This window comes from Pelodiscus sinensis, chromosome 2 (genome assembly GCF_052426305.1).
Source record: "Pelodiscus sinensis isolate ZL-2025 chromosome 2, ASM5242630v1, whole genome shotgun sequence".
NCBI classification, from domain to species: Eukaryota; Metazoa; Chordata; order Testudines; family Trionychidae; genus Pelodiscus; species Pelodiscus sinensis.
This window is the reverse complement of record NC_143053.1, coordinates 196,301,202-196,323,796: the sequence shown is the minus strand read 5'-3', so window position 1 is coordinate 196,323,796 and position 22,595 is coordinate 196,301,202. Positions and strand designations below refer to the sequence as shown.

General features: G+C 44.6%; 1 protein-coding gene across 2 annotated transcripts in view; it reads right to left on the bottom strand.

The window, feature by feature from the left end:
- The window catches only part of DAZL (deleted in azoospermia like), a 34,083-nt gene extending 17,052 nt beyond the window's left edge, over nt 1-17,031 (bottom strand). Inside the window, exons 1-7 of one of the 2 annotated variants that reach the window (XM_075919812.2) lie at nt 16,810-17,031; nt 6,719-6,862; nt 6,262-6,353; nt 4,594-4,645; nt 4,356-4,422; nt 3,242-3,378; nt 36-113 (exon numbers count right to left, since the gene is read on the bottom strand). In XM_075919812.2, the coding sequence (XP_075775927.1) occupies nt 36-113; nt 3,242-3,378; nt 4,356-4,422; nt 4,594-4,645; nt 6,262-6,353; nt 6,719-6,862; nt 16,810-16,812 (573 nt within the window). In that variant the 5' untranslated portion in view covers nt 16,813-17,031. Of the gene's footprint in view, nt 1-35; nt 114-3,241; nt 3,379-4,355; nt 4,423-4,593; nt 4,646-6,261; nt 6,354-6,718; nt 6,863-15,806; nt 15,924-16,809 lie in introns of those variants that run through there. The other variant, XM_089776644.1, reaches the window with a different exon arrangement.
- Between the last annotated feature and the right edge of the window lie 5,564 nt (nt 17,032-22,595).

The following is a 22,595-nucleotide window of genomic DNA, read 5'->3' as shown; positions in this document are numbered from 1 at the left end:
GTTTTAAATAAATTAAGCCATTTAAAAATATGTACCTGATAGTTGTAGGTGGGCTGGTATCCTACAGGAACTTGCTGTTGTATCAGTACAGCTTGTGACCCATATGGATATGCCTTTAAAAAAAGGTTTGCATTTCATAGGTTAAAGAGATTAGGAAAAAGTACATCTGCATGACAGCCAGGGTATTATTTCCTCCTTTGATAAACCTACTGGCACCATTGATTGGGCTAGCACACAAAGTTAGCAATATACGGGCAGTGCATAAGCTAGTTAACCAAATAAATCCCTAGGGATTCAGGTGGGTTTGTACTGAGAGTGGCGAGCCCACAAGTACCAGGGATATAATAGTGTAGTTGATTAAACAATAAGTCGGTGCTTATTGGTTAATGCTTTCGACTACATGCAATGCCCCCGCCCTCCGCAAATAAATTTTTTAGCGAGCAGCAGCTCTTAAAGGGTTTGAAATGCAGAGCAGCAGCAACGGTAGTTGCTAGGACCCGGTGCGAGCCAGGCCTGAGTGCTTGCAACGCAAACCCTTATGATTAATCATGTAGTTGACAAAATTTTTATCCACTACACGATTAATGAATTACACGTTTAACATCCCTAATAGGTATATGCTATTTTTAGCATAGTAAATGAATCACAGTCAGCATGGGTGGTTATACGGGAGCCAGTAATTACACCCTTGGCTACAATGTGAACACACCTTAAGTGTCCAAGACCTATTTTCAAAAGGATCTTCAGCACTTAAGAGCTTAATGGCTTGTCTACACTGCTACCTACAGAGTAGCAAACCATGGTGTAAATCTACAGTGCACCAGCTTGCTGTACAGTAAGCAGTACCCTCATAGAATGTTAACATATTCCAACATCACTCTGGGGCTTTCACTGCACTGGAGCAGTTTCCACAGAGGACATCAAGGCCCAGAAAGCTAGGGCATTGTAGACCCAAACTTTGGCTTGCCACAGAGTAAGTCAGTCTCACTGAGCCTCAATGAGTCGATAGATAGACAGACAGACAGACAGACAGACAGATTAGTTTGTGCATTATCTGTTTTTTTGTGAACCCATTTGTTCTAGAACTACTCCTAAATAGTACGAGCTAAGACCACCAAGTTTGGTATGTCACTTCCTCTTATCCTAACTTAAAGCAAGATCAGGGTTTAGTTGTGCCAGGAAAAAGGCATGTACCTGGAATGGGACTGTTTTCCTTAACACGGAAAGGGAGGGGGCTGATAAGGACAGTTATACTGCAGAGTGACCACAGCGGTGTGGCTGCACCAGGAAGAAAGTGATGTTGCTGGCCACCAGCCTACGTAAAAGGGCGCCTGCCCTGGGCCTTGGCCGCAGTGCTGGATGGGAGGAGGGCACCAGCTAGCAGCACTGACCTCCCTCGGAGAAGCTCCGCTGGTGGTCGAGGACAGGCATTGCAATCCCGTCCCCTTGGCTGTCCCTCCGGAGCCGGGCACTACAACCCCAACCTCCCAGAAGCACCGCAGCTCTCCCCTCATATCCCAAGAAGCTAGTGGCTGGGACTAGGCACCTGCAGTCCCACCTGCCCCAGGAGCTTGTGGGGGGAGGAGCTGCACTGCCATCCTCCCCCTGGTGAGTCCACCCATATCTCCCAGCCCCCTACCTGTAGCCCCCCATTCCTTGCTCTGACATCTACATCACTACCCCCTACCCTGAGCACCTCCCATCCAACTCCCTGCACTGACTCCTGCACTCCCCACACTCCTAGTCCCCCGCCCTGAAGAACCCAAGGAACAACAGAAACTTCATGGCTTATCTATACAGATACAGAGTTTAAAAGCAAGACAGCAAGTAAATCTAGCTTCTGCACACTAAAGGCACATCTACACAGCAGGGCTTAATGCAAAATAAGCTATGTCAATTGCGTACCTTATTTCAAAACAGCTTATTTTGAGATTTGGTGCTGTCTACACAGCACTTATTTTGAAATGGAGCACTCCTCCTCCGATTTCCCTTACTCCTCATAAAATGAGAATTACAGAAGTCACAGTAAGAAGTCCACCAGCTTGACAGTATTTCAACTGTATGTTATTTTGAAATAATACTAGTTATTTCAAAATAACATTGCTGTGTAGACACAGCCTAAATGTTTGTATAGACAAGTCCTTAGCCACGAACTGCATTTGACCATAAATTAAAGTAGTTGTTTCTAAGCATGTCTACCCTGCACCTGTAGCTCAAAATAAGCTATGCAATTTGAGCTATGCATTGGGAGCAACCTCCAAACTACTCAAGATCTCTTAAAAAAAATTAAAAGTTACAGATTAACTTGGCTACCCCTCTAAAGCTCAAGATCTCTTATTTAGGCAACTCCCCTGATTCTCTTTTCTCGCTTCATTCCGAGTAGCATTACCAGGCTGAAGATTTTGGCTTTACCAGAAGCTGGGAATAGGTAACAGTCATGAAGTAATCCATCCCCTAACTGTTTAGCTTATTCCCTCTGAAGCCTCTTGTACTGGCCACAGTCAGAATCTTTGGTCTGACCCAGAATCTGGGCTAGATGAACTTTTGGTCTCACCCAATACTTGTTTTTATGCTTTAACTTCATTTGAAAGCAATACTCTTCCTAAATATAAAGGGAGTTTCCATAGTTCAGAGATATTTTGTAATACAGTCGGTTAGTAAGTGACTGCAAACATCAATATTCTAGAAAAAGTAGAAGTCTACTGAAAGCTTTATGATGATGGTACTTCTAAATCTGCCTGCTTTAGAAGGCACATCTGTCTGCACTTGGTGCATTATTTGCTAGTTACAACTATTTTTTTTTAAATGAAGAGTAATCAGATTACCTATCTTTAACTTTATTCTAACAGCACTTTGTCTATAATCACTCCTCTCCCCACCTCAATTTTTCTAATGGGGGGAGGGTGTGCAGAAAAGAGAAATAATAGGAAATAGATTGTTAAAAAATCATAATAATGGACAGGAGGACTCCAGGGCAGGTACAGTACAAAAAAACTATAGTTTAATCCGTATTTCAAAGTAGATTAGATTTCAAGTTGATGGTATCTTTCAAAATGGCCACTCTATACAAAGATTTGCTATTACAGGTTTCACATTTTTAGGTGTATGAATGTCAAGATTTAAAATTCATATTGTACTTATTTCAGAGGTCAAATAAGCGTGGATCAGAAGTGTTACATTCTAGTGCTTTGAAGAGCAGAGTTATGATCCAAAATATCAGACCATAAAGAAATAAACTTACCTGAACATATTGAGTTACTGGGCTCATCACAGCTGGAGGAGGTATGTATGTTTCCGTGTTTTGATTACTCCACATGCTATGAAACTGTGGCACAGGAGGATTAAAACCCAGATGTCTGGGTTGCACATGGTAAGCACCTAGTTAAAGAGAGAGTGACGATTCACAACATTTTTTTTTCAGTAGTTTAGGCCCAAAATTAAGGTCTTATAATTCAGATAAGTATGGTTAAATGATTTTTTAAAAATTTAAAATTAATTGCAGAACAATTGAGGTGTTCAGCAGTGTTTGCAGTTTACATGCTGGGACATTAGGATAGTAAAAAATGAATCAATTTTTTTGGGGGGACCAAATCTAAGTAAAAAAAGTCTCAGTATTGACCGATAGCAATTACAGTAAACTTCCAATAATCCGGCACCTTTAGGACCCAGGGGGTGCCGGATTATCAGATATGCCGGACTATCAGGAGGGGGAGCTAGGAGGGGTCTGGGGTGGGGGGATGCCACCCCAGGCCCCTCATAGCCCCCCCTTCTGATAGTCCAGCTCTGCCCCGGGCTTCCCAGAATCAGCCGCTGGTCAGTTTCAGCAGTGGCTGAATAGGGGCGCCTGGGGCAGAGCATCTGGGGTGCTGCCGGGTTGGTTCCGTAGCACCGCCCCTCGGCACTGCGGGACCAACCCGGCAGCACTCCAGCTGCTCTGCTCCAGGCATCCCCAAGAGCAGCTGGGGTGCTGCTGGGATGGTCCCGCCGCCCCGAGGGACGGCGCTACGGGAACAACCTGGCAGCACCCCAGCTGCTCTGCCACCAGGTTCCCTGATTCAGCTGCTCGTCAGTTTCAGCAGCGGCTGAATCAGGGAAGCCGGGCGCAGAGCAGCTCCAATTGTCCGGCTGCCCCAGCACTTCCAGGTTCCTGATGGTGCCGGACCATCAGGAGTGCCGGAGCATTGGATGCCGGACCAATGGAGTTTTACTGTACTTAGATTTACTTTAGTTGTAACACTTTTCATACTAATAATACAAGATTGTATGTACCATAGAAACAAATGACAATGTTATATTTAAATCAGCATCCTTTCATAAGGAGAAACAAGCTAAAATACCAGTCTAGATGTACTTACATAAATTTTGTTGTTTTCTGATTGCTGGGCCCAGTTTCAGTTTTTTACCATGGAAGTTTATTTGTGACTGAAAAAAAAAAAATCAGCAAAATAATTAAAAAGCAAAAAACCTGACTATTCTTTCAGATTCATTTATAGCAGCATGTAGAATATAGCCAGTGCATGCCCAGCAACTATGTTTATAAACAGCAGAATACAGATACAAATGTAGGCATCCCCAAATAGCTAATTAACTTACTTCCACTATCTTTTGAACATCTACGTTGTCCAAAAAGGATACAAATCCGTATCTGCAAAAGGAAAAGGAAAAAAGTTCAGTGTGACTTGCAAGCCTGTTTTGAAAAAGCTCAAAGCATAAATTGGGTTAACATGCCCCAAAAGACAGTCAAATCCAACTCAATATCCTGCTGCTGGATTCTGTGAACGAAAAATGGATATGAATAGTGTATTTATTACAAAGTGCCAGCTAGATTCCAGTTTAGGGATTTGATTCTCATTTGAGACTGAGTGTGACGTGATGCAATTCACTTCACCATAGTTTTGGTTTCCCCAATTTGTGAAACTGGGAGGCTACGTCTAGACTGACAAGATTTTCCGGAAATGCTTTTAACGGAAAAGTTTTCCGTTAAAAGAATTTTGGGAAAAGAGCATCTAGATTGGCACGGACGCTTTTCCGCAAAAGCACTTTTTGCGGAAAAGCATCCGTGGCCAATCTAGACACGCTTTTCCGCAAAAAAGCCCCGATCACCATTTTCACAATCGGGGCTTTTTTGCGGAAAACAAATCTCAGCTGTCTACACTGGCCCTTTTGCGCAAAACTTTTGCGCAAAAGGGACTTTTGCCCGAACGGGAGCAGCATAGTATTTCCGCAAAAAGCACTGATTTCTTACAGTAGGAAGTCAGTGCTTTTGCGGAAATTCAAGCAGCCAGTGTAGACAGCTGGCAAGTTTTTCCGGAAAAGCGGCTGATTTTCCGGAAAAACTGGCCAGTCTAGACACAGCCGGATTGTATTTGGTCTTATCACTGAGATGATGTGAGACTTGGAGCAACAAGAGTGTATTATATTAAGCATAGACAAAACAGTAGTTTTGATCCACATTATTCATCTGTCTAGCACATTACCAATAACCATGACTTCTACTTCTATAAGGTACATCACAATCTGCAAAGGAAAGGATGGGCCAGGAGGTATAAAGGAGCTGATCAAAGAGTTCTTTCCAGGTGAAAAAGCACATGCCTAGGAATTGGACCTATGATTACTGTTCCTCCAAAACAATGAAAGCAGATGATCTAAAAAGAATTTCATTCCATCTCAAGCTGTTTGCATTTGGCAGACAATGCTAGTTTGACCAATTCAGTGGTTATACCCCTAAATGCCCACAGAAAAGCAAGATTTATTAAGTGAACTAAAGCAGGGGTTTTAAACCTCTGGGTTACAGCTTGTAAGGGCAAGCCACAAGCTGGCCATGAGACACTTTATTTGACCGTACCTGTGGTGATGCAGGTAATCACAGCTCCCATTAACCATGGCCAATGGGAGCTGTGGAAAGTGGTGACCATACCTGTGCCTTTGCAAGTAAACTAAGCATCTCACAGCCAGCTAGCAGCTTGCCCTTACAAGCTGTGACACAGAGTTTGAAAACCCCTGAGCTAAAGCACACACTATTGTTCTTTATAAGATCAGCTACACCTTAATTGAGTCTGTGGTAGCATATGGGTTATCTGTAATTCACCACTTCCAGAATTAGTAATACAGACAGGGCTCTACTATTTTAATAATATGTTTTATGGTTGAGTTAGTCCAATTCCCCATATGGTGATGTCTCCCCTGGTGATTTGTGGCTACCAACATTACTAGGTTAGCAAAGATTTAATGACCAAGACAAATCATTAATTTTCTACTTACCCTTTGGAAACACCAGTTCTATCAGTGATTATCTTCACTTCTTTCACTGTACCATATCGTGCAAAGAAGCTTCTAATTTCTGTTTCATCCATCTAAGGAACAAAATTTGTTTATCATAAAAAAAAAAATACACCACTGGCCACCACCACAAGAAACTCTTAACTCCTTTTCCAAATTTGTGCTCAATTGTTTGAAGTGGGTTTACAGAAAAAGCAGCCATTTTCAAACCCACCCACCGTTTTGCACAGTTCAGTGCTGCTCACCTAGTTAAGGAACAAAACTGGAACTGAACTCAGATCTCACACAGCAGTGCAATACCATAAAACTGGTAGATGCCGTGGGATCAGCCAATTCCTATAAGAAGTAAAATTCTGTTTTCTGCCCTCCACTTCAAAAAAAACCAAAAAAACAGTCCAGTCACTGCAGCATATATGTCACAGTTAAAACATGTAAATACCCTTATATCAATTCCACCAACAAAGACTGTGTTCGGCATGATTTTTCCTTCTGGTAAAACATATCCTTGACTGGTTGTTGACGACAACTGGGTGTTCTCCTCCCTGGAGATGCTTGCACACTGGGACTCTGGATTTGCTGCAGACTGTAAGTTTGATAAAGTATATATTATAACCATTTATACACTCCATTTTAGGACACTAAAGGTTCAAATGTTACCTTACATACAATATTTTCCATTTCCAATTTACTCTATTTGCAACAGAAGTGCTTCAAATAATTTCTTTTCAAAGATGTATATTCTGAATTAATTCTACTTCATAGACTGGTTTCGATATTAAATCTCTTTACCTAGCACTAAGCCACATTTTGGATAGATTAAGTATGTTCAGTTAAGCTGCTTTTCCTCAAAGCTCCATGGCCACATTAAATCTCTCTTTAGCACTCTCGGACCCTGCAACATCTGTGGTGCGGCCTGGTTTTAACTAGGGATGCTAACTATCGGTTAACTGACTCATTGAGTAGTTGATGGAACTTCCATCGACTATTCGATTAGCTGATGGGTGTGTGTGCTCCTGTTGCAGCTCTGCATTTTAAATGTAGTATGAGCCCCCTGGGCTCTTATTACATTTAAAGCACAAAGCCACAGCGTACTGGGGATGGCACAAGCTGGGAATGTTCAGTCCCGGCTCATGCTGCCCCCAATAGTCCCAGCTTGTGTTGCCCTGGGACCCAGTGGCTCTGCACTTTAAATTTAGTAAGAGCCTGCTGGTCTCTTACTACAATTTGAAGTGCTGAGCTGCAGCGGGGTTAGCTTGCCAGTGTGGCGCAAGCCAGGTGACCCTGCAGGTCTGCCTCCCCTGTCCACCCCGCACCACGGAGACAGTGCTGGGGGGGGGAGGGGGGCTGGCTTTTAAGCTAGCTCACCCCAGCACCAGCTTTCCCCCCTTGCTGCCTCCGATAGAGGCAGCAAGGGGGGACGGAGAGGCGGAAGCGAGTAGTCACTTGACTACCCAATAATTAACCAGATGTCCACTTATCATGGGTGTGGCCAAATTTGTCATGATCCCATAAAGTTTGTTTACAGCCACCAGTCCTGGCTCTCAGTGTTCTGTGTTATTTAGCTCTAATTAGCTGAAAGCCCAGTAAGCAATGAAAGTGTTGGTAATGTTGCTAGACAATATTGACCAACCATGGTTTGGCAAATTCTCTGGTTCAGCACCGGTCTGGGCCTGAGGGTGCCAAATTAGATAGGTACAATCTTTACTACCAAGTCTAAAACGAAATTGCTGAAAAACACACTTGAATATCTGTCTTGAACCCCATGTGGAAGTGGACACCACAGACTGCCAGATTTGCTTGCAAAGTTCCAGAATTCCACATTATCTGATCCAAAAAAACCCTTAAACAAGTAATTAATGCAGCACTCAAGTATGAACAGTCCCAGAACAAAACCCAGCAGCTACACATGGAAGAAAGTTAGCTTTAATTTTTTTCTTTATAGTCACTGCAACTAGCTTTTAATATGATCACACTATTTACATCCCCCTTTACAAAAGGGGGATTTTGTGTTGTCAAAATTTAAAGTTAAACCAAATCAGAGATCAAGATCTGCCAACTTTGTCTAAAACAGCCTGAAGAGTTTGCGGTTCAGTAAACTGTACAAATCACTTATGTTTGAAGTAGGGTATACACATGGACATCCCCTCCTTAGATTACTCAGAAAGAAACACATTCAAAGAACAATCTTAAGTCAAGCACTCTGAAATTAAATAAAGATTGAATTTCTATGGACTGGTACCCTCGGGACCTAACCGATTCTGAAGGAGGAAGTTTGACAGACCAGGGAAGGTTAATTGTGGCCCTTCTGATGCCAGCCTTCAGGTACACCCCAGCCCCCCCCCCCCCCCCAGTCTCTCACCTTCTTGCCACCACCCTGAGCCACTGGCAGCTTTTTGATTTGCCAGGCAGATGAAGGAGAGAGAAATTAAACCAACAAGATTCACTACCAATAATTTCTTAAATCCAGCTACAAAATGGCCTCCAAGGGAAGATATAGTTACACTTTGTGTCCTTTCTGCTCAAAAGGCAATCTTAGTTTATTTCAGGAAGCTTCAGCTTTGTATCAGGAGAACGTTCCAATGACTTTGCCTGGTTTTGCTGGAAGACACAGTGTGAATTTTGAGTTTGTCACATCTTAAGGTGCCGAGCTCTAGATCTAGAAATTTCTTCTCCAAGAAGTTTATTAGATACTGGGATTAAAGAGGTTAATGACAGATTTAAACCAGAGATGAGGAACCTTTTTTTCGGGTCGGGGGCCACTGACCCAAAGAGGAATCAGTCGGAGGCCACGTACAAGTGAGGAGTTCAAAAAAACAAACATCCTCATTGGACATGGCCCACAACTAAGAAGCAGAAAGACACTCCCCACATTCCCTTCACACAGCAGATCCTAGGGGATGGGTGGCACAGACTAGTAGATTTTGTGTGCTCCAGCCCCATGGACTCCCCAATGCCGTGGGGAAGCCCTGAGCCTCGAGGGTCAGATCCACACAAGATAAGGGCCACAGCTGGTTTCCAACCCCTGGTTTAAACATCCAACTACAAAATCCTTTTATCTTTTCAATAGCTCAGTTGTTACTCCTGTAATTGTTCTAGTTTTCCAAGTATCCATGAGTTCCTGAATAGACCAAATCAGTTTTTTTAGTGCTGAGAAGTTTAAAAAGTCTTCTTACACAATTAAGCATCAAAGAATGAGTACATGCCTATTTTTCTCCTTGATAAGTCACCTTTCAAAGTCTGTAATGCCACAATACATTACAGTCATATCACAGTTTAATCATCAAGGGGAAAGATCTGGCCGTTTTGGCCTTAACTTTTATTATTTGTTCTCATCCCAAATGAGAATCTATTTAAATGCAAACATGTAGACTAAGGATGTAAAAAGGATTTAAAAATACTAACTATGTGTAACTCATAATTTCACTGGTTACAGACTTAGATGGGCACCTGCAGGATCCTGGCCTTGCTGGCTTTGCGGGCTGCTGGCCCCGCAGGCTGCCAGCTTGCAGGAGTTTAACCGTTAACTGTACCAACGAGCATTAGCTTATTGATTAACCAGTTAAACTCTCACATCTCTTATGTAGACTCTTGGCCCTTATTCCAGCCACTATGATTTCAATAAAGCAGTAGCAACAGGGTTTTTGCCTTGAGTCCTATATGAGGAAGAAGCAAGAAGTTACTATTTCAAGTAATCTCTCACAAGGCAAAGATTATATAGCCTTTTACCTTATATGCTGGCTGATCCTCAAGAGCCCCATGTATTCCATGACTACTGAATTTGCATCTTGGCAGAGAATTACACTAAAAAGGAGAACTGAAATTCCTAAGTCTTTCTAACCTTTGTGGTCCAAAATTAATCATCAAGAAGTGAGCCAAAAGTAGATATCTCTGAGGGTACATCTATACAGCAGGCTAAAATCAGAATAAGTTACACAACTGCAGCTATGTCAATTGCGTAGTTTAAGTCGAAATAGCTTAGTTTGGCTTTTGGCACCGTCTACAGAGCAGGAGCTCAAAGGAAGAACACTTATTCCTTGACTTCCCTTATGCTTCATAAAATGAGGGTTACCACGAGTTGAAGTAAGAAGTCCTCCAGCTCAACATTATTTTGAAATAAAGGCTTGTAGTATAGACACACTCTTTGTTATTTTGGAATAACTGAGGTTATTCCAAAATAACACTGTTGTGTAGATGTACCCTGAGTGAGCTCACAGCCTGTAACAATATCTCTAAGTGTAGTGGGGTAACATGCCTCATTCGTCTCAGTCTGGTCTATGTGAAATCAGATTCCAAAATACCAATCAATTCAATATTTCTATTACAGCATCACACCATTTGCTGTTTTACTACAGCCATCTATCTGACTAGGGATGTAAGGGACTAGTAGACAATTTGATAAGCTTTTGCTTATCGGGTAGTCGACTAGTTGCTCCCGCCCTTCCCCTCCATCTCTATCAGAGGCAGCAAAGGGGTGAGGGAGAAGGAGCTGGTGCGAGCTGGCTTAAAAGGTATTGGCTGACTTCGGCTCATGCCCCGTTCACCCCAGGACCAGCTCCGCAGGGAGCAAGGGGACAGTGGGAACTAGATGCAAGCCGAAGTCAGCTGATTCCTGGCTTGCACCCACTCCTAGACACTGTGCCTCTGTTTTTTAAATGCATTAAGAGCCTGCTGCCTTTTAATACATTTAAAAATCAGAAGTGTAGCAGGGGGACCCAATGCAAGCCAGGGGCCCTTGTACATTTCAAAGGAGGAATGTAGAACTTCACGTGCAGCTGGAGCCAACGTAAAGTCCAGCTGACTCCGGGCTGCACATGGGAGTGCCAGCTTTGAAATGTACAAGAGTCCCCAGCGGGGGTTCTTGTGCATTTCAAAGCAGAAGCGCCCTCATGGAAATGCTGATCCTGGGCTCTGTGTGGCATTTCTGCAGAATCCGGGATGAGCTGGGACTCAAAGGGACAGCACTGCATGGAGCCCGGGGTCAACTCCTTACAGTGCTGCCACTGAAGTACCCCCTCTTTCCCCCCCACTGTGCTGCCTCGATCTGCAGCGAAGTGGAGGGAGCGGGGGGGGGGGGGGGGAAATCGACTAGTTGACTCAACTATCTGATAAGCATTTGCTTACTGGATAGTTGACTAGTCCTTAACATCCTTAGTTCTGACCTAGACTGGCTGGCCATCACCACAGGAACCAAAGATCAAGGAGTGCAGCCAGGCTGCCTGGAAAATTTTGTGGGAAAAAAGTATATTCAAAAGCAGAGAGATAGTTGAAAGTACTAACTGATATAAAAACTATGAGCCATAGACATATGTACAGAAAGAGATGACAAATGGGAAAGGAAATAGAGAACATTTCACGACAATCACAAATTTAAGAATTTAGGCATTGTTGCTAGCACCGGGTCCTATTCTCCCTTTGAATAGGCAGGGCGTCTGTTATACCTTACAATACTGATAATGAAGCAGAGTTTATATTTGTGAAAGGCAAAGCAGAAAAAAAGAACAAATCTAACCAACTGTTCTGTTGGATCCTCACTAGAGCTTCAACTAGCCCACTGCAACAATATTCCTGTGCTTCCCCCCCGCCCCAGGAGCATTCAATCCTACCCCTTCCACACCTTGCTCAGAATATAAAGATATGTAAAGTCTATTCATACTCTTGCCATTGACCCACATGTGTAGCATTTCTATGTACAGGAGTTGCAGTTACCATGACAGCGTATTACCTGAAAGGGAGAAGGAACATGGCTCCCTGTAACAGTGATAGTGTAGTTTACACATTAAGCAGCAGGTGGAGCTATTAGCCAAGTACTGTACTGTACATACCTTTTGCAAACTAGGTGATATCCCAGTCAACTTTAGTTGTTGGTTGTAAGACCAAAAGGGGTTTGGTTTTTTATGTATATCAGTGATTCTTAAAGTGTGGGGGGCATGTCCCCTACAGGGGTTAGGAGGAACAAATGTTCTGGGGGCAGGGGGCGCACAGAGCAGGAAGATATTGCTATGTTTCCAGCCCCACATTACCCACAGGCCAGCTGTACCTCAGACCCTTTCAGCCCTCAGTCTTGCTCTAGGTCCAGGCCCAACTCCATCCTCGCTCCTTCTCTGCCCCCAGACTCAGCTGTGCCCTCCTTTCCAGTTCCATCCCCATCTCTACCTTCAAACCAAACTCTGCTTCTGAGAAAACCTTGGCTGTGCAGTAACTGGAGAAAGAGAGCAGACAAATTCCATTATTGATTGGGGGTGGGAGAAAGAGAGGGAAAGGAGAATGGCACAACTGGAAAAGTTTGAGCACCAGAGATGTAGACCAATACAATTATTTTATTGCAATTCAGGGGTGGGTGGACCAACATACTGGCCCTCCCAACCCACATCTGACTGTCTTCAAAAGTTCAATGGCTGGGGCACAACTAACAGAGGCAGTTGCTCAGGGCATTTGCCCTTTGGGAGGCATCCATTGGTCAGGAGCTCTATGAACACCCTCCCCACTGGGCAAAAGCTCCTACTCCCACCACAAGGCAGAAGTCCCAAACAATGTTCCCGCTAATCTTTTCAATCCATGTGTGGAACAAATATTTTATGTGCACCAAGGCATTTGTGAATGTGCACCTCCAATAGAAACATAATACCTAGCTCTGTGGGTGCTCTGCTAATCGGGTGGGTGGCATCCGAATCTCTCCTGAACAGACACACAAGCGCACAGCTTACAGAGAACAATTGTCTCTTCCTCTGGAATCTTGTAAATCAAGAAGTAGGGGGAAGGGGAGGGAGGAGACACAGACTTCCTGAGCTGTACTTTTAACAGTAAGGCTGTGTCTACACTGGGCCACTTATTACGGAAAAGCAGCCGCTTTTCCGGAATAACTTGCCAGCTGTCTATACTGGCCGCTTGCTTTTCGGGAAAAGCAATGACAATCTACTGTAAAATTGTCATTGTTTTTCTGGAAAAACTATGCTGCTCCCGTTCGGGCAAAAGTCCTTTTCCGGAAAAACTGTTCCGGAAAAGGGCCAGTGTAGACAGCACAGGAGTCTTTTCCGCAAAAAAGCCCCGATCGCGAAAATGACAACCAGGGCTATTTTGCGGAAAAGCGCATCTAGATTGGCCATGGACGCTTTTCCGGAAAAAGTGCTTGTAGACGCGCTTTTTCCGGAAATACTTATAACGGAAAACTGTTCCGTTTTAAGCATTTCCGGAAAAGGGTGCCAGTGTAGACGTAGCCTAAAAGTATGTAAACTATATCCCTTTTTCAATAAAGGGATGTAAATTAGACATATCGAAATTATAAATGAAGCTGAGATTTGAATTTTTTGCACTTTACTTACATAATGGCGGCCACGGCTCCCCCCCCCCCCCCCCAAAAGCCACTTTTTGGGAAAAAAAAGCCCAATGGTCAAGACAGGGATCTTTTGAGAGAAATGCCATTTCGAAAGATCCTGTAAATCTCATTTTTTGAGGGTTACAGGATCTTTCAAAATGGGGCACTTCTGTCAAAAGATCTCCATCTTGACTTTTCTTTTTTTGGAAAAGCAGCTTTTCGAAAAAAAGCCGCAGCCGCCATTATGTAAATGAAGCACAGGAAATTCAAATCCTGGCTTCATGTACAATTTCAATATGTCTAATTTACATCCCTTTATCAAAAAAGCGACGTAGTTTAGACATACCCTAAAAGAGCTGCCTGTGGCTCACAAGCCAGTTTGGCCACCCCTGCTATAATTATCTCAACCTCTACTTTTATCTACCGTATTTTCCGGCGTATAGGGCGACTGGGCGTATAAGACGACCCCCTATCTTTTTAATTAAAAGATAGGGTTTCATCTTATACCCCAGTGCCCCTCCGCCTCCTTTGCTCCCGGTGTTCCTGGTCTGCTGGAGATGGTCCCCAGCAGACCAGAGGCACCGGGAGCAAAGCCGCCAGGAGCGCCTGGGCTGCCCCCCCCCGCCGGAGCCCCTCCGCGGCTTTGAAAGCCTCGGGGGAAGCCGGCGGGGGGGCATCCCAGACGCGCATGGGCTGCCCCCCCGCCGGCTTCCCCCGAGGCTTTCAAAGCCGCGGAGGGGCTCCGGCGGGGGGGCAGCCCATGCGCGCCTGGGATGCCCCGCCGCCGGCTTCCCCCAAGGCTTTCAAAGCCGCGGAGGGGCTCCGGCGGCGGGGCATCCGGCGTACAAGACGACCCCCGATTTTTGGGGGATGTTTTTTAACTTCAGAGGTCGTCTTGTACGCCGGAATATACGGTAATCTTATAAAGAGGCTGGAAACATGAAAAAGATTATCTAGCAAATAGTTTTGGAACTAACACTGAAGGTGAAAAAGTCTGTTCCACTGTTAAGTTCAATTTAATAGCAAAGCAGTTTACGATAAATGTGCCTGATAATACAAGATATCTTGAATGGGGAGAATGAGGTGCCCTAACTTTTTCACCTCCCCTTATCAGTAATGGAGTATGTCCACAAGCCCACTCCATTATTGTACAGATGGCTCAGCACAGGAGCTTGGGCTGAAGGTAATGCTGGCCTTAGAGAGGAGAACTGCACCTGGGTCTGGAGCAGAGCTATGGCTGGGGACTGAGCTGCAAGGCAGAGAGTGGGGATGGGGGTGTATAGATGGTGGGAGACTCCTTCCCCATGGTAGCTGGCCTCTGCTCTGCCACGCACACCCTGTTGCCACAAGGACCATTATAAATTGAATACTTAACAGAACTCGTACAGTCTGAAAGTTGATATACGATCAAGTTGTTAATATGACAGGAAGACACTTTTGGATTGCGTGTTTAGCAACTCGTTACAGTAGCTGTAAAAAATAGTAGTGTCATGCTACCATAAATGAAAGTGTGAAGAGCAAAACTGCATTTAAACATGAAAGGCAAGACACTACTAAATTTACTATTTTACTAACAATAGAAATATTAATAAACAATCAGCTTCAGAATACAAAGGTCACAAATTAGTGTCACCATTTAAAATATGTTAAAGCCAGTAATAAGATCTTTCCATGCACACCTGCAGGAAAGGTAGTTTTGTCCCATATTTATACAAAGCACAGTACATTTTCATAATTACAATACTACAACTGCTATATTGCAAGTGATATTCTTGATTTCTAGTGTCTTTATTTTACCAGTTTAGTCCTATTGTTTGCATCACCACAAGCTTAATGCAGCACCCTACTACTCCCAGACAACAGCATGATTTACAGAAAGATGTGCAAACAACATCAAGTTGTTTCTTGAAAGTCTTCATATTATTATTTAGTAAATGATTAACCTGTATATGGGAGCTAAATATATTCTAGTACATCCTAAAGTAAGAAGTGTGAGCTAATTCCTCTCAGAAACAAGACCTTTTCAGTTTTGACACAGAAACTAAAGCCTGCTTTTTTCCTCTAACAGTTTCAACATGAACATCTGAGAAGTACACTTTTTTTAAGAGCAGCGATGAGTTGCAAACTCATAATATGAAACTGTTTTTGAAAAAGGTCAAAAGATTCAAACTAAAGCTTTGGCTCAGCTGAAATATATGTAACTTATATAATGTACCCAAATCTGAATTGCTTTGTGCTGCATTTCCACAACAGGAGTGGAAGTGAACACTTCCAGGCGTGCTTGCATCCACGCCTGCTAGAGGAGAACCTGCCAGGAGAAGCATGAGTTTCAAATTAAACCAGGGGTCTGCAGATTTTGACCTCACATGGGGCGCGCACCAGCCACAAGGAGGGCAGAGGGGGTTTGACGCCTCTCCTGAAGATGCTTCCTACAGACAGACTGACCTGAGAAAACAGGGCCCTGGCGCTGAAGCCTCCACCCCATGGGGCATTAGAGAAGGGAAACGCGTCCAGAGCCTGGCTAAGCCCAGCCCCGAGGCAAGCAAGCGAAACTCCCCAGGCCTGCGGGCTGCTCCGCCCAGCACCTGAGGGAACGGGCTGGGGCTTCACTGTCACTCTCCAGTGGGCCCGCGGGGAAGCAGCCGGGACCCCCGCACCCGCAGGGGACGGAGCGGGGCAGGCCCCGGCACAAGGGGCGGGCGGCGGCGGGAGCCATTTGGCGCAGTGAGTGGGGGGCTTGGGGGCTGCGTGGCCGAAGCGCGGGGAGGCCCCAGGGAAGGGGCGGCGGCCGCAGCACCACCCGCCAGGGCGTTGGGCTGCCGCCGCGCAGGGGCAAGGAGCGAGCGGAACGGGCCCGGCGTCGCAAGCCGGGTGTAACAAAATGGCGGCGCTTGCGAGGCATGGCCCAGCCTCCTCGACGTCCCAGGGCCCGTCTCAGCGGCCAGCGCCGCGCGCGGCTCTCTCCCCCTGTCCCCAGCGGAGCCGGCCCGTTGCACCCCACACGGCCCCTCAGCCATGCCAGGGGCGGGGGACCGCCCACCTCAGCCACCCTAGGCCGGGGCGAGCCCGTCTCCACAGGGACGCCAGCGCTGCAGCCCAGCCCGAACAGGACAGCGGCTTTGGGCCCCGCCAAATCCCATTCCCCGCCGAGGTTCCTGCCGCCGATCTCCGGCCTCGGCCCCCCTCTCCCAGCCCCCTTAGCCGCCAGCCCCACTCACCATCCTTCCCCACACGCGGGGCAGCGCCCATGCACGTCTAAAAACCTCGGGGTGCTTAAAAACTGACCCCACCAGCTCCCTCCCTCCCACCCCCTAAAAACAGCAGCTCCTCCCGCTGGCCCCGCCGCCTCTCTAGATAATCATCAGAGAGAGAGGCCAAGGGGGCGGGGAGAGGCCACACCCAGCGGGGTACCCAGGAAGAGGGAGGGAGTCTGCCTGCCTGCCTGCCTGCCCCAAGACGGGCTTTTCCCTGTGTGTTCCCACCTCTCCTTTCATTTGGTGTAGGTTTGGGGTGGATTTTACTCTAACCTTTCTGGAGTTAGGAACGGTATTTTACTGCCTGACCTGTGGCTTCCCCCTCCACCGCCAGTAAAAAGGATATAAAGTTTTGCTCTGCAGCATAATGTCATTTCATCCAATGGAGGCACTTTGCTCAGTAAGTGTTAATTTTACTGGGACACCCACTCTTTGGGAAACGTTCTTATTTAATTGGTCCTTGCTTATCAAAGACATGGCCTCGGAGATGAGGTTTCTGTTTGCTTTCTTCGCTTTAACAATCACCTTCAAACTGAAGGGATTGTTTTTGAATATAGATTATTTTTAAAAGGGAACTCGCTCTTAGCAAATCTTGAGATGCACTTGTTCCATTCAAAGCCAATGGGAGTTCTGTTATTGACTTCAGTGTCAAGAGGTCTGGGAGCATTGCTTAATCTCTGTGCTAGTCTCCTAAGGTTATGTCTACAATGTAGTTAGACACCTATGACTGGCTTGGACTAAGGGACTGTTTAATTGAGGTATAGCTGTCTGGGCTTGGGCTGCCGCCTCAGAAGGTGCTAGAACTATGTGAGCCCAAGGCCAAATGTATATGCTGCAAATAAACAGCCCCTTAAACCGAGTCCCAAAACAGCCACTAGCCCAAATCAACTAGCATGGGCCAGTCATAGGTTTTTTGACATCTGCACTGCCCAGAAAAATCAGCTGCACTCAGTCTCATAGGGCTCAGGCTTAAAAAGTAAAAAGAGCATTGCAGACATTCATGTCCATACCGCTATTCTTCAGTTGGTGGTGCACATCCTCATAAGGAGTGCTTTCATTGAGATAAGAGAACCATCTGTCTTCTCCTTTTGGCTCCCCTCACCACCAAGAATGGGGTAGGTGCCCCCTCTCCCACCATGGCACCTAACTGGAGCTCCCTGGCCAGGCAGCTATGCTCTCAGTGTGTTTCAGGAAGCTGAAAACCTGGCAGGGAGGACGGGCTTCTGGTGGGAAGAGCAATGACGGGAATCTGGTTGGCTGCTATGCTCCTGGTGGGGAGCTAAGAGCCTGGCTGGCCAAGCAAGTCCCTGGTAGGGAGCTCTGTGTCCAGCTGGCTACTCCATTCCTGGTGGAGAGTCAAGAAACCTAGTGCAGCTGCATTGTTTCCAGTGCGGAGCTTGGAAGCCTGGTGTGGCTGCCCTGTTCCTGATGGGAAGCTGAGAAGCCTTGTGAAACTGCACCATTCCTGTCAGGGAGCTGAGAAACCCTGGTGTAGTTGCTCTGTTCCCAATGAGGAGTGGAGCGCCCCAGGACGGCAACTGGGCTTCCTGTGGGGAGATCTGTGCCTGTTGGCTGCAATGCTCTTAGCAGAGAGTGGAGAGACTGGCAGCAGCCTGGCAGGAAGCCCTGGGAGCTGGTTTTCAAATCTGCCTTATGTTGACCAATACTGTAATGTAGACCAGGACTCAGTCAAAAGAAAGAAGTAAAAGATCTTGGTACTTAAGACCAGTGAGGGGACAATATGCTGGCACAAAAGTCTGTCCATGACAATCTTTTTGGAGGTTTAAAGCCTACTGTTCGTCTCAAATTGTATAAAGAGACTGCTTGGTAGCTTTAAATCTTGTTTGGTCACAACTAATCAACTTTCCAGTGATCCTCATTACTAATTTATTTACAGGGATTTTTAAATCTATATTTGACATTGGCTAAAGGGATGTATGCAGTGGTTAAAAGATTTACCCTAAGTTTTAAACCTATAGATTTGTGTCAACTTAGGGACAATTTTCATAGTTTCAACAAAATCCTTTTTAATAGAGAGATATTTCCCCCTTAAAATTGATCCACATTAGTGAAGAACACATCAAGGCCTGGATATTTTCTGCTCTTTATTTCTTGCTTTGTGCCCCCATCCTTTCTACCTAGATATGGATAGGCTTTTTCTTTCCTTTTTATTTTTAAGTTTGCAGGAATTCTTGATCATTCCCACTGAGTAAAACTTGTTTAAACTGTTTATCCCATAAATTCCCAGTTTTATTTCTCAATAATTTTAAATATACTGCAGTCTAATCTCATGCCACTTGTTTTTATTGCCACAATGACAGGAAATTATTCTGTGAAGGTGGACTCACAGATGTGCACTTATACATATACTCTTTGATATCTGCTCTGTGCTATTTAACTGTATTATCATTTTGCAATAAATTGTCATAAAAACCCAGTGCTTTGTCTGTTTTGGTCCCAATGAACTGCTCATTAAAGCCTACACAGAGGCATAATCTGAAATAATGATATAATTTATCTCACTTTGTTCTACCCTGTGAAGATTACTTCTATCAGTACAAATTAAATCAATTCTAGAGACAGAGATGCAACTCAGAGTAAAAATATAATTTTTCCTCTGCATTTCTCTCCAAATATCCACAAGCTGTAGTTTAGCTAGTTTTTCTGATTGTATCCATATCTTTTTCCTTGCTTTCCTTCCTTGAATATTAACAATTTTTCTTGTCAATGGCTTAGTTAAAAGGTCAATACTAGGAATGTTAACTATAGGTGACCTGATTCTGCGCAGCATTACAGTGGAACCTAATCCCAGGTTCTGGGGAAATGCTGCACAAAGCCCAGGATCAGCTGGCAAGTGCACTGCCCCTTTGAAACGTGCAGAATCAGGGCCTGGAGGTGGGGGAAAATATGCACAGTTTCCTCCACCTTGCCCCTGTCTTGCGAGGCGCACATGGCACTTAGAAGTGCTGCGCACTTCTGGCAGGGCGGGAGGAGGCTTCGCGTGCTCCCCAGGCCCTGATTGGCCTGGGGGCGGGGGAGCATGTGAACTCTCTTCCCACCACCAGGGACATGGGTGCTTAGTGGGAAGGGGGAGCAAAAGGGCTCCCACACCCCCAGGCCAATCATGGTCTGTGGGTGGGGAAGCCTGAAGCCTCCTGGCCCCACCCCTTCCTTTTGAAGCCCCGCCCCTTTTGGTGCAATCCTGGGCCACTTACAAAAATTTTGAAATGGCACCTGGCAAAAAAATGATTGCCCAATCCTAATGTAGACCAATGCTGACCAGCTTTTAAATAGCTCCAGTGATGGAGATTCTATAATTTCCCCAGGCAATTTACCCCCAGTGTTTACCTACCCTGACAGGAAGTTTTTCCTAATGTCCTAGTCTGCAATTTAAACCCATTGCAGAATGGCAAGGTCAAGCATGCTGGAGGAGAATTGATACTAATTGAAAACCTTTTGAAGTAATTTTCTGTTGTGTTAGTATAATGCTGATGGAAAGACCTTGCAGAGAAAAACAACCCTTTATTTTCTCTATAATTTTGCTTCCCTGGCCAACTAATAATCTAATCTAAACTTGTCTGAGATCTTTGGTATTGAACATAAAGGACAGAACATCGAAGCTCAATCAGTATCATCTCAACTTTCATTATAGCCCTCAAGTCACTGTGTCATATCTCTGCCGTGGAACCTGATTTTTATACTGTACTCCCATCTCCTGGATTGTAGGAAGAGTTTGGGAGGGGCATAGGTAGGGTGAGTTGCACACCTGTCCTGAAGAGATGGGGGCAGGGCCTGAATCATGAACATTTCCACCATGTGTCACATAAGAACAGTCATACTGGGTTTAAATCACCTGGAAAGAGGACAGTCACTGATAAAACTACCCCTAAACCTCCTCCAATTACCTAAACAGAACAAAAAGTGCAATCTCTATTTATGTATTTTATTCAGTTACACAAATGATCAGCAATGCAGAGTATACAATAAGTGAAGATTTCCCCATATAGTGAAGGTTCATATTACATTTTATGATTAGAAGGAAATATAACACAGGAGTGAAACATCCCTAAGTTTTTGGACTGTTATTTTCTTGAATAAAACACCCAAACATATTTCTTCTTTCTCTTTTTATTTTGTCAGGTAGCAAAAAGAAACTTTGGGGACAAGGATGTGGGGAGGAGCTAGGATGAAAATCTCATGTTTGTGCATTTGCCATAGTAGGCAGGTATGGCTAGAACTCACCATAGTGTAAACCAAAGAGTCTCAAGCCTTATGTGAATAAGAAATTCAAATAGAATGGTTGCTCACAGCGCTCAAAATACATCTGCTAACACCAAGTAATTAATTTAGTAGGAACTTAGAGGAAGAGAACATAAGAATGGCCATACTAGTCACACCTATGGTCTAGGTAGCCCAATATCCTGTTCTTCAACAGTGGACAATACCAGATGCTTTGAGGGAATGTACAGAACAGGGAAATTATGGCTTCACCCCGTATCATCCAGATAATCACTTGTCTCTTCAGATAGTCAGGATTACACACACAGAAACATAGTCAATCCACCCTAGCTAACCTTCAGTGTATTCTCTCTGATAAATTGAAAAGCCCTGTATAATGGTATAGCCATGCATGACCACCATATCTTTATAACCTAAGAGATATTGCCAACCTCTTAGTGCTGAAAGTTGGACTGTCATATTCTTAGAACTACAATGATATCTGTGTTCTTTAAGAGAATAGAATTATAGAAGTTTATCTTTATTAGCTCTTGTGGGGTAAAGCACTGGATACAGAGATGTATCTTTTAAGGCCTCCATGTTGTTGTAACCTAAGCCCATAGTTTTGCTGGAAACTGATGATGTGTTAGAGCTGTGAAACTATGGAACAAGCTTTCATAGCTATGCCAACAACAATATTAATCTTGTACCACTAGTGTGCTTGGATTTACTTTCCATAGGACAGTACACCCATGAGAATAATCTCTCGTCTTGTGTGAGATCTCTTGGCTAATAAGTCTTAAATCATCAATTACATGCAAATGTTGATTAAACTAAAATATAATCATTCTTTAAGCAAGTAACAAATATATTAATCATTATTGCAGCAGTTGACTCATCCTCAAACTGCGCTGTATTCAAATCAAAATAGTGCTGATTATTGTGATTCCTGGAAATGTAACCTGCACTACAGGGCTACGTCTACACTGGCATGAATTTCCGAATATGCTTTTAACGGAAAAGTTTTCCGTTAAAAGCATTTTCGGAAAAGCGCGTCTAGATTGGCAGGATGCTTTTCCGCAAAAGCACTTTTTGCGGAAAAGCGTCCGAGGCCAATCTAGACGCGGTTTTCCGCAAAAAAGCCCCGATCGCCATTTTCGCGATTGGGGCTTTTTTGCGGAAAACAGTACTATGCTGTCTACACTGGCCCTTTTGGGCAAAAGTCTTTTGGAAAAAGACTTTTGCCCAAACGGGAGCAGCATAGTTTTTCCGGAAAAGCACTGATGATTTTACATGAGATCATCAGTGCTTTTCCGGAAATTCAAGTGGCCAGTGTAGACAGCTGGCAAGTTTTTCCGGAAAAGCTGCTGATTTTCCAGAAAAACTGGCCAGTCTAGACACAGCCCAGATGTTTTTCTATGTTACAGCTTCTTAAAAAATAAAAAAAGGTTACAAAAAGAATTGGATGATTGAGTAGTACTCAGCAGCGTTATTTCAGAATAACTGACATTATTTCAAAATAACAAAGAGCA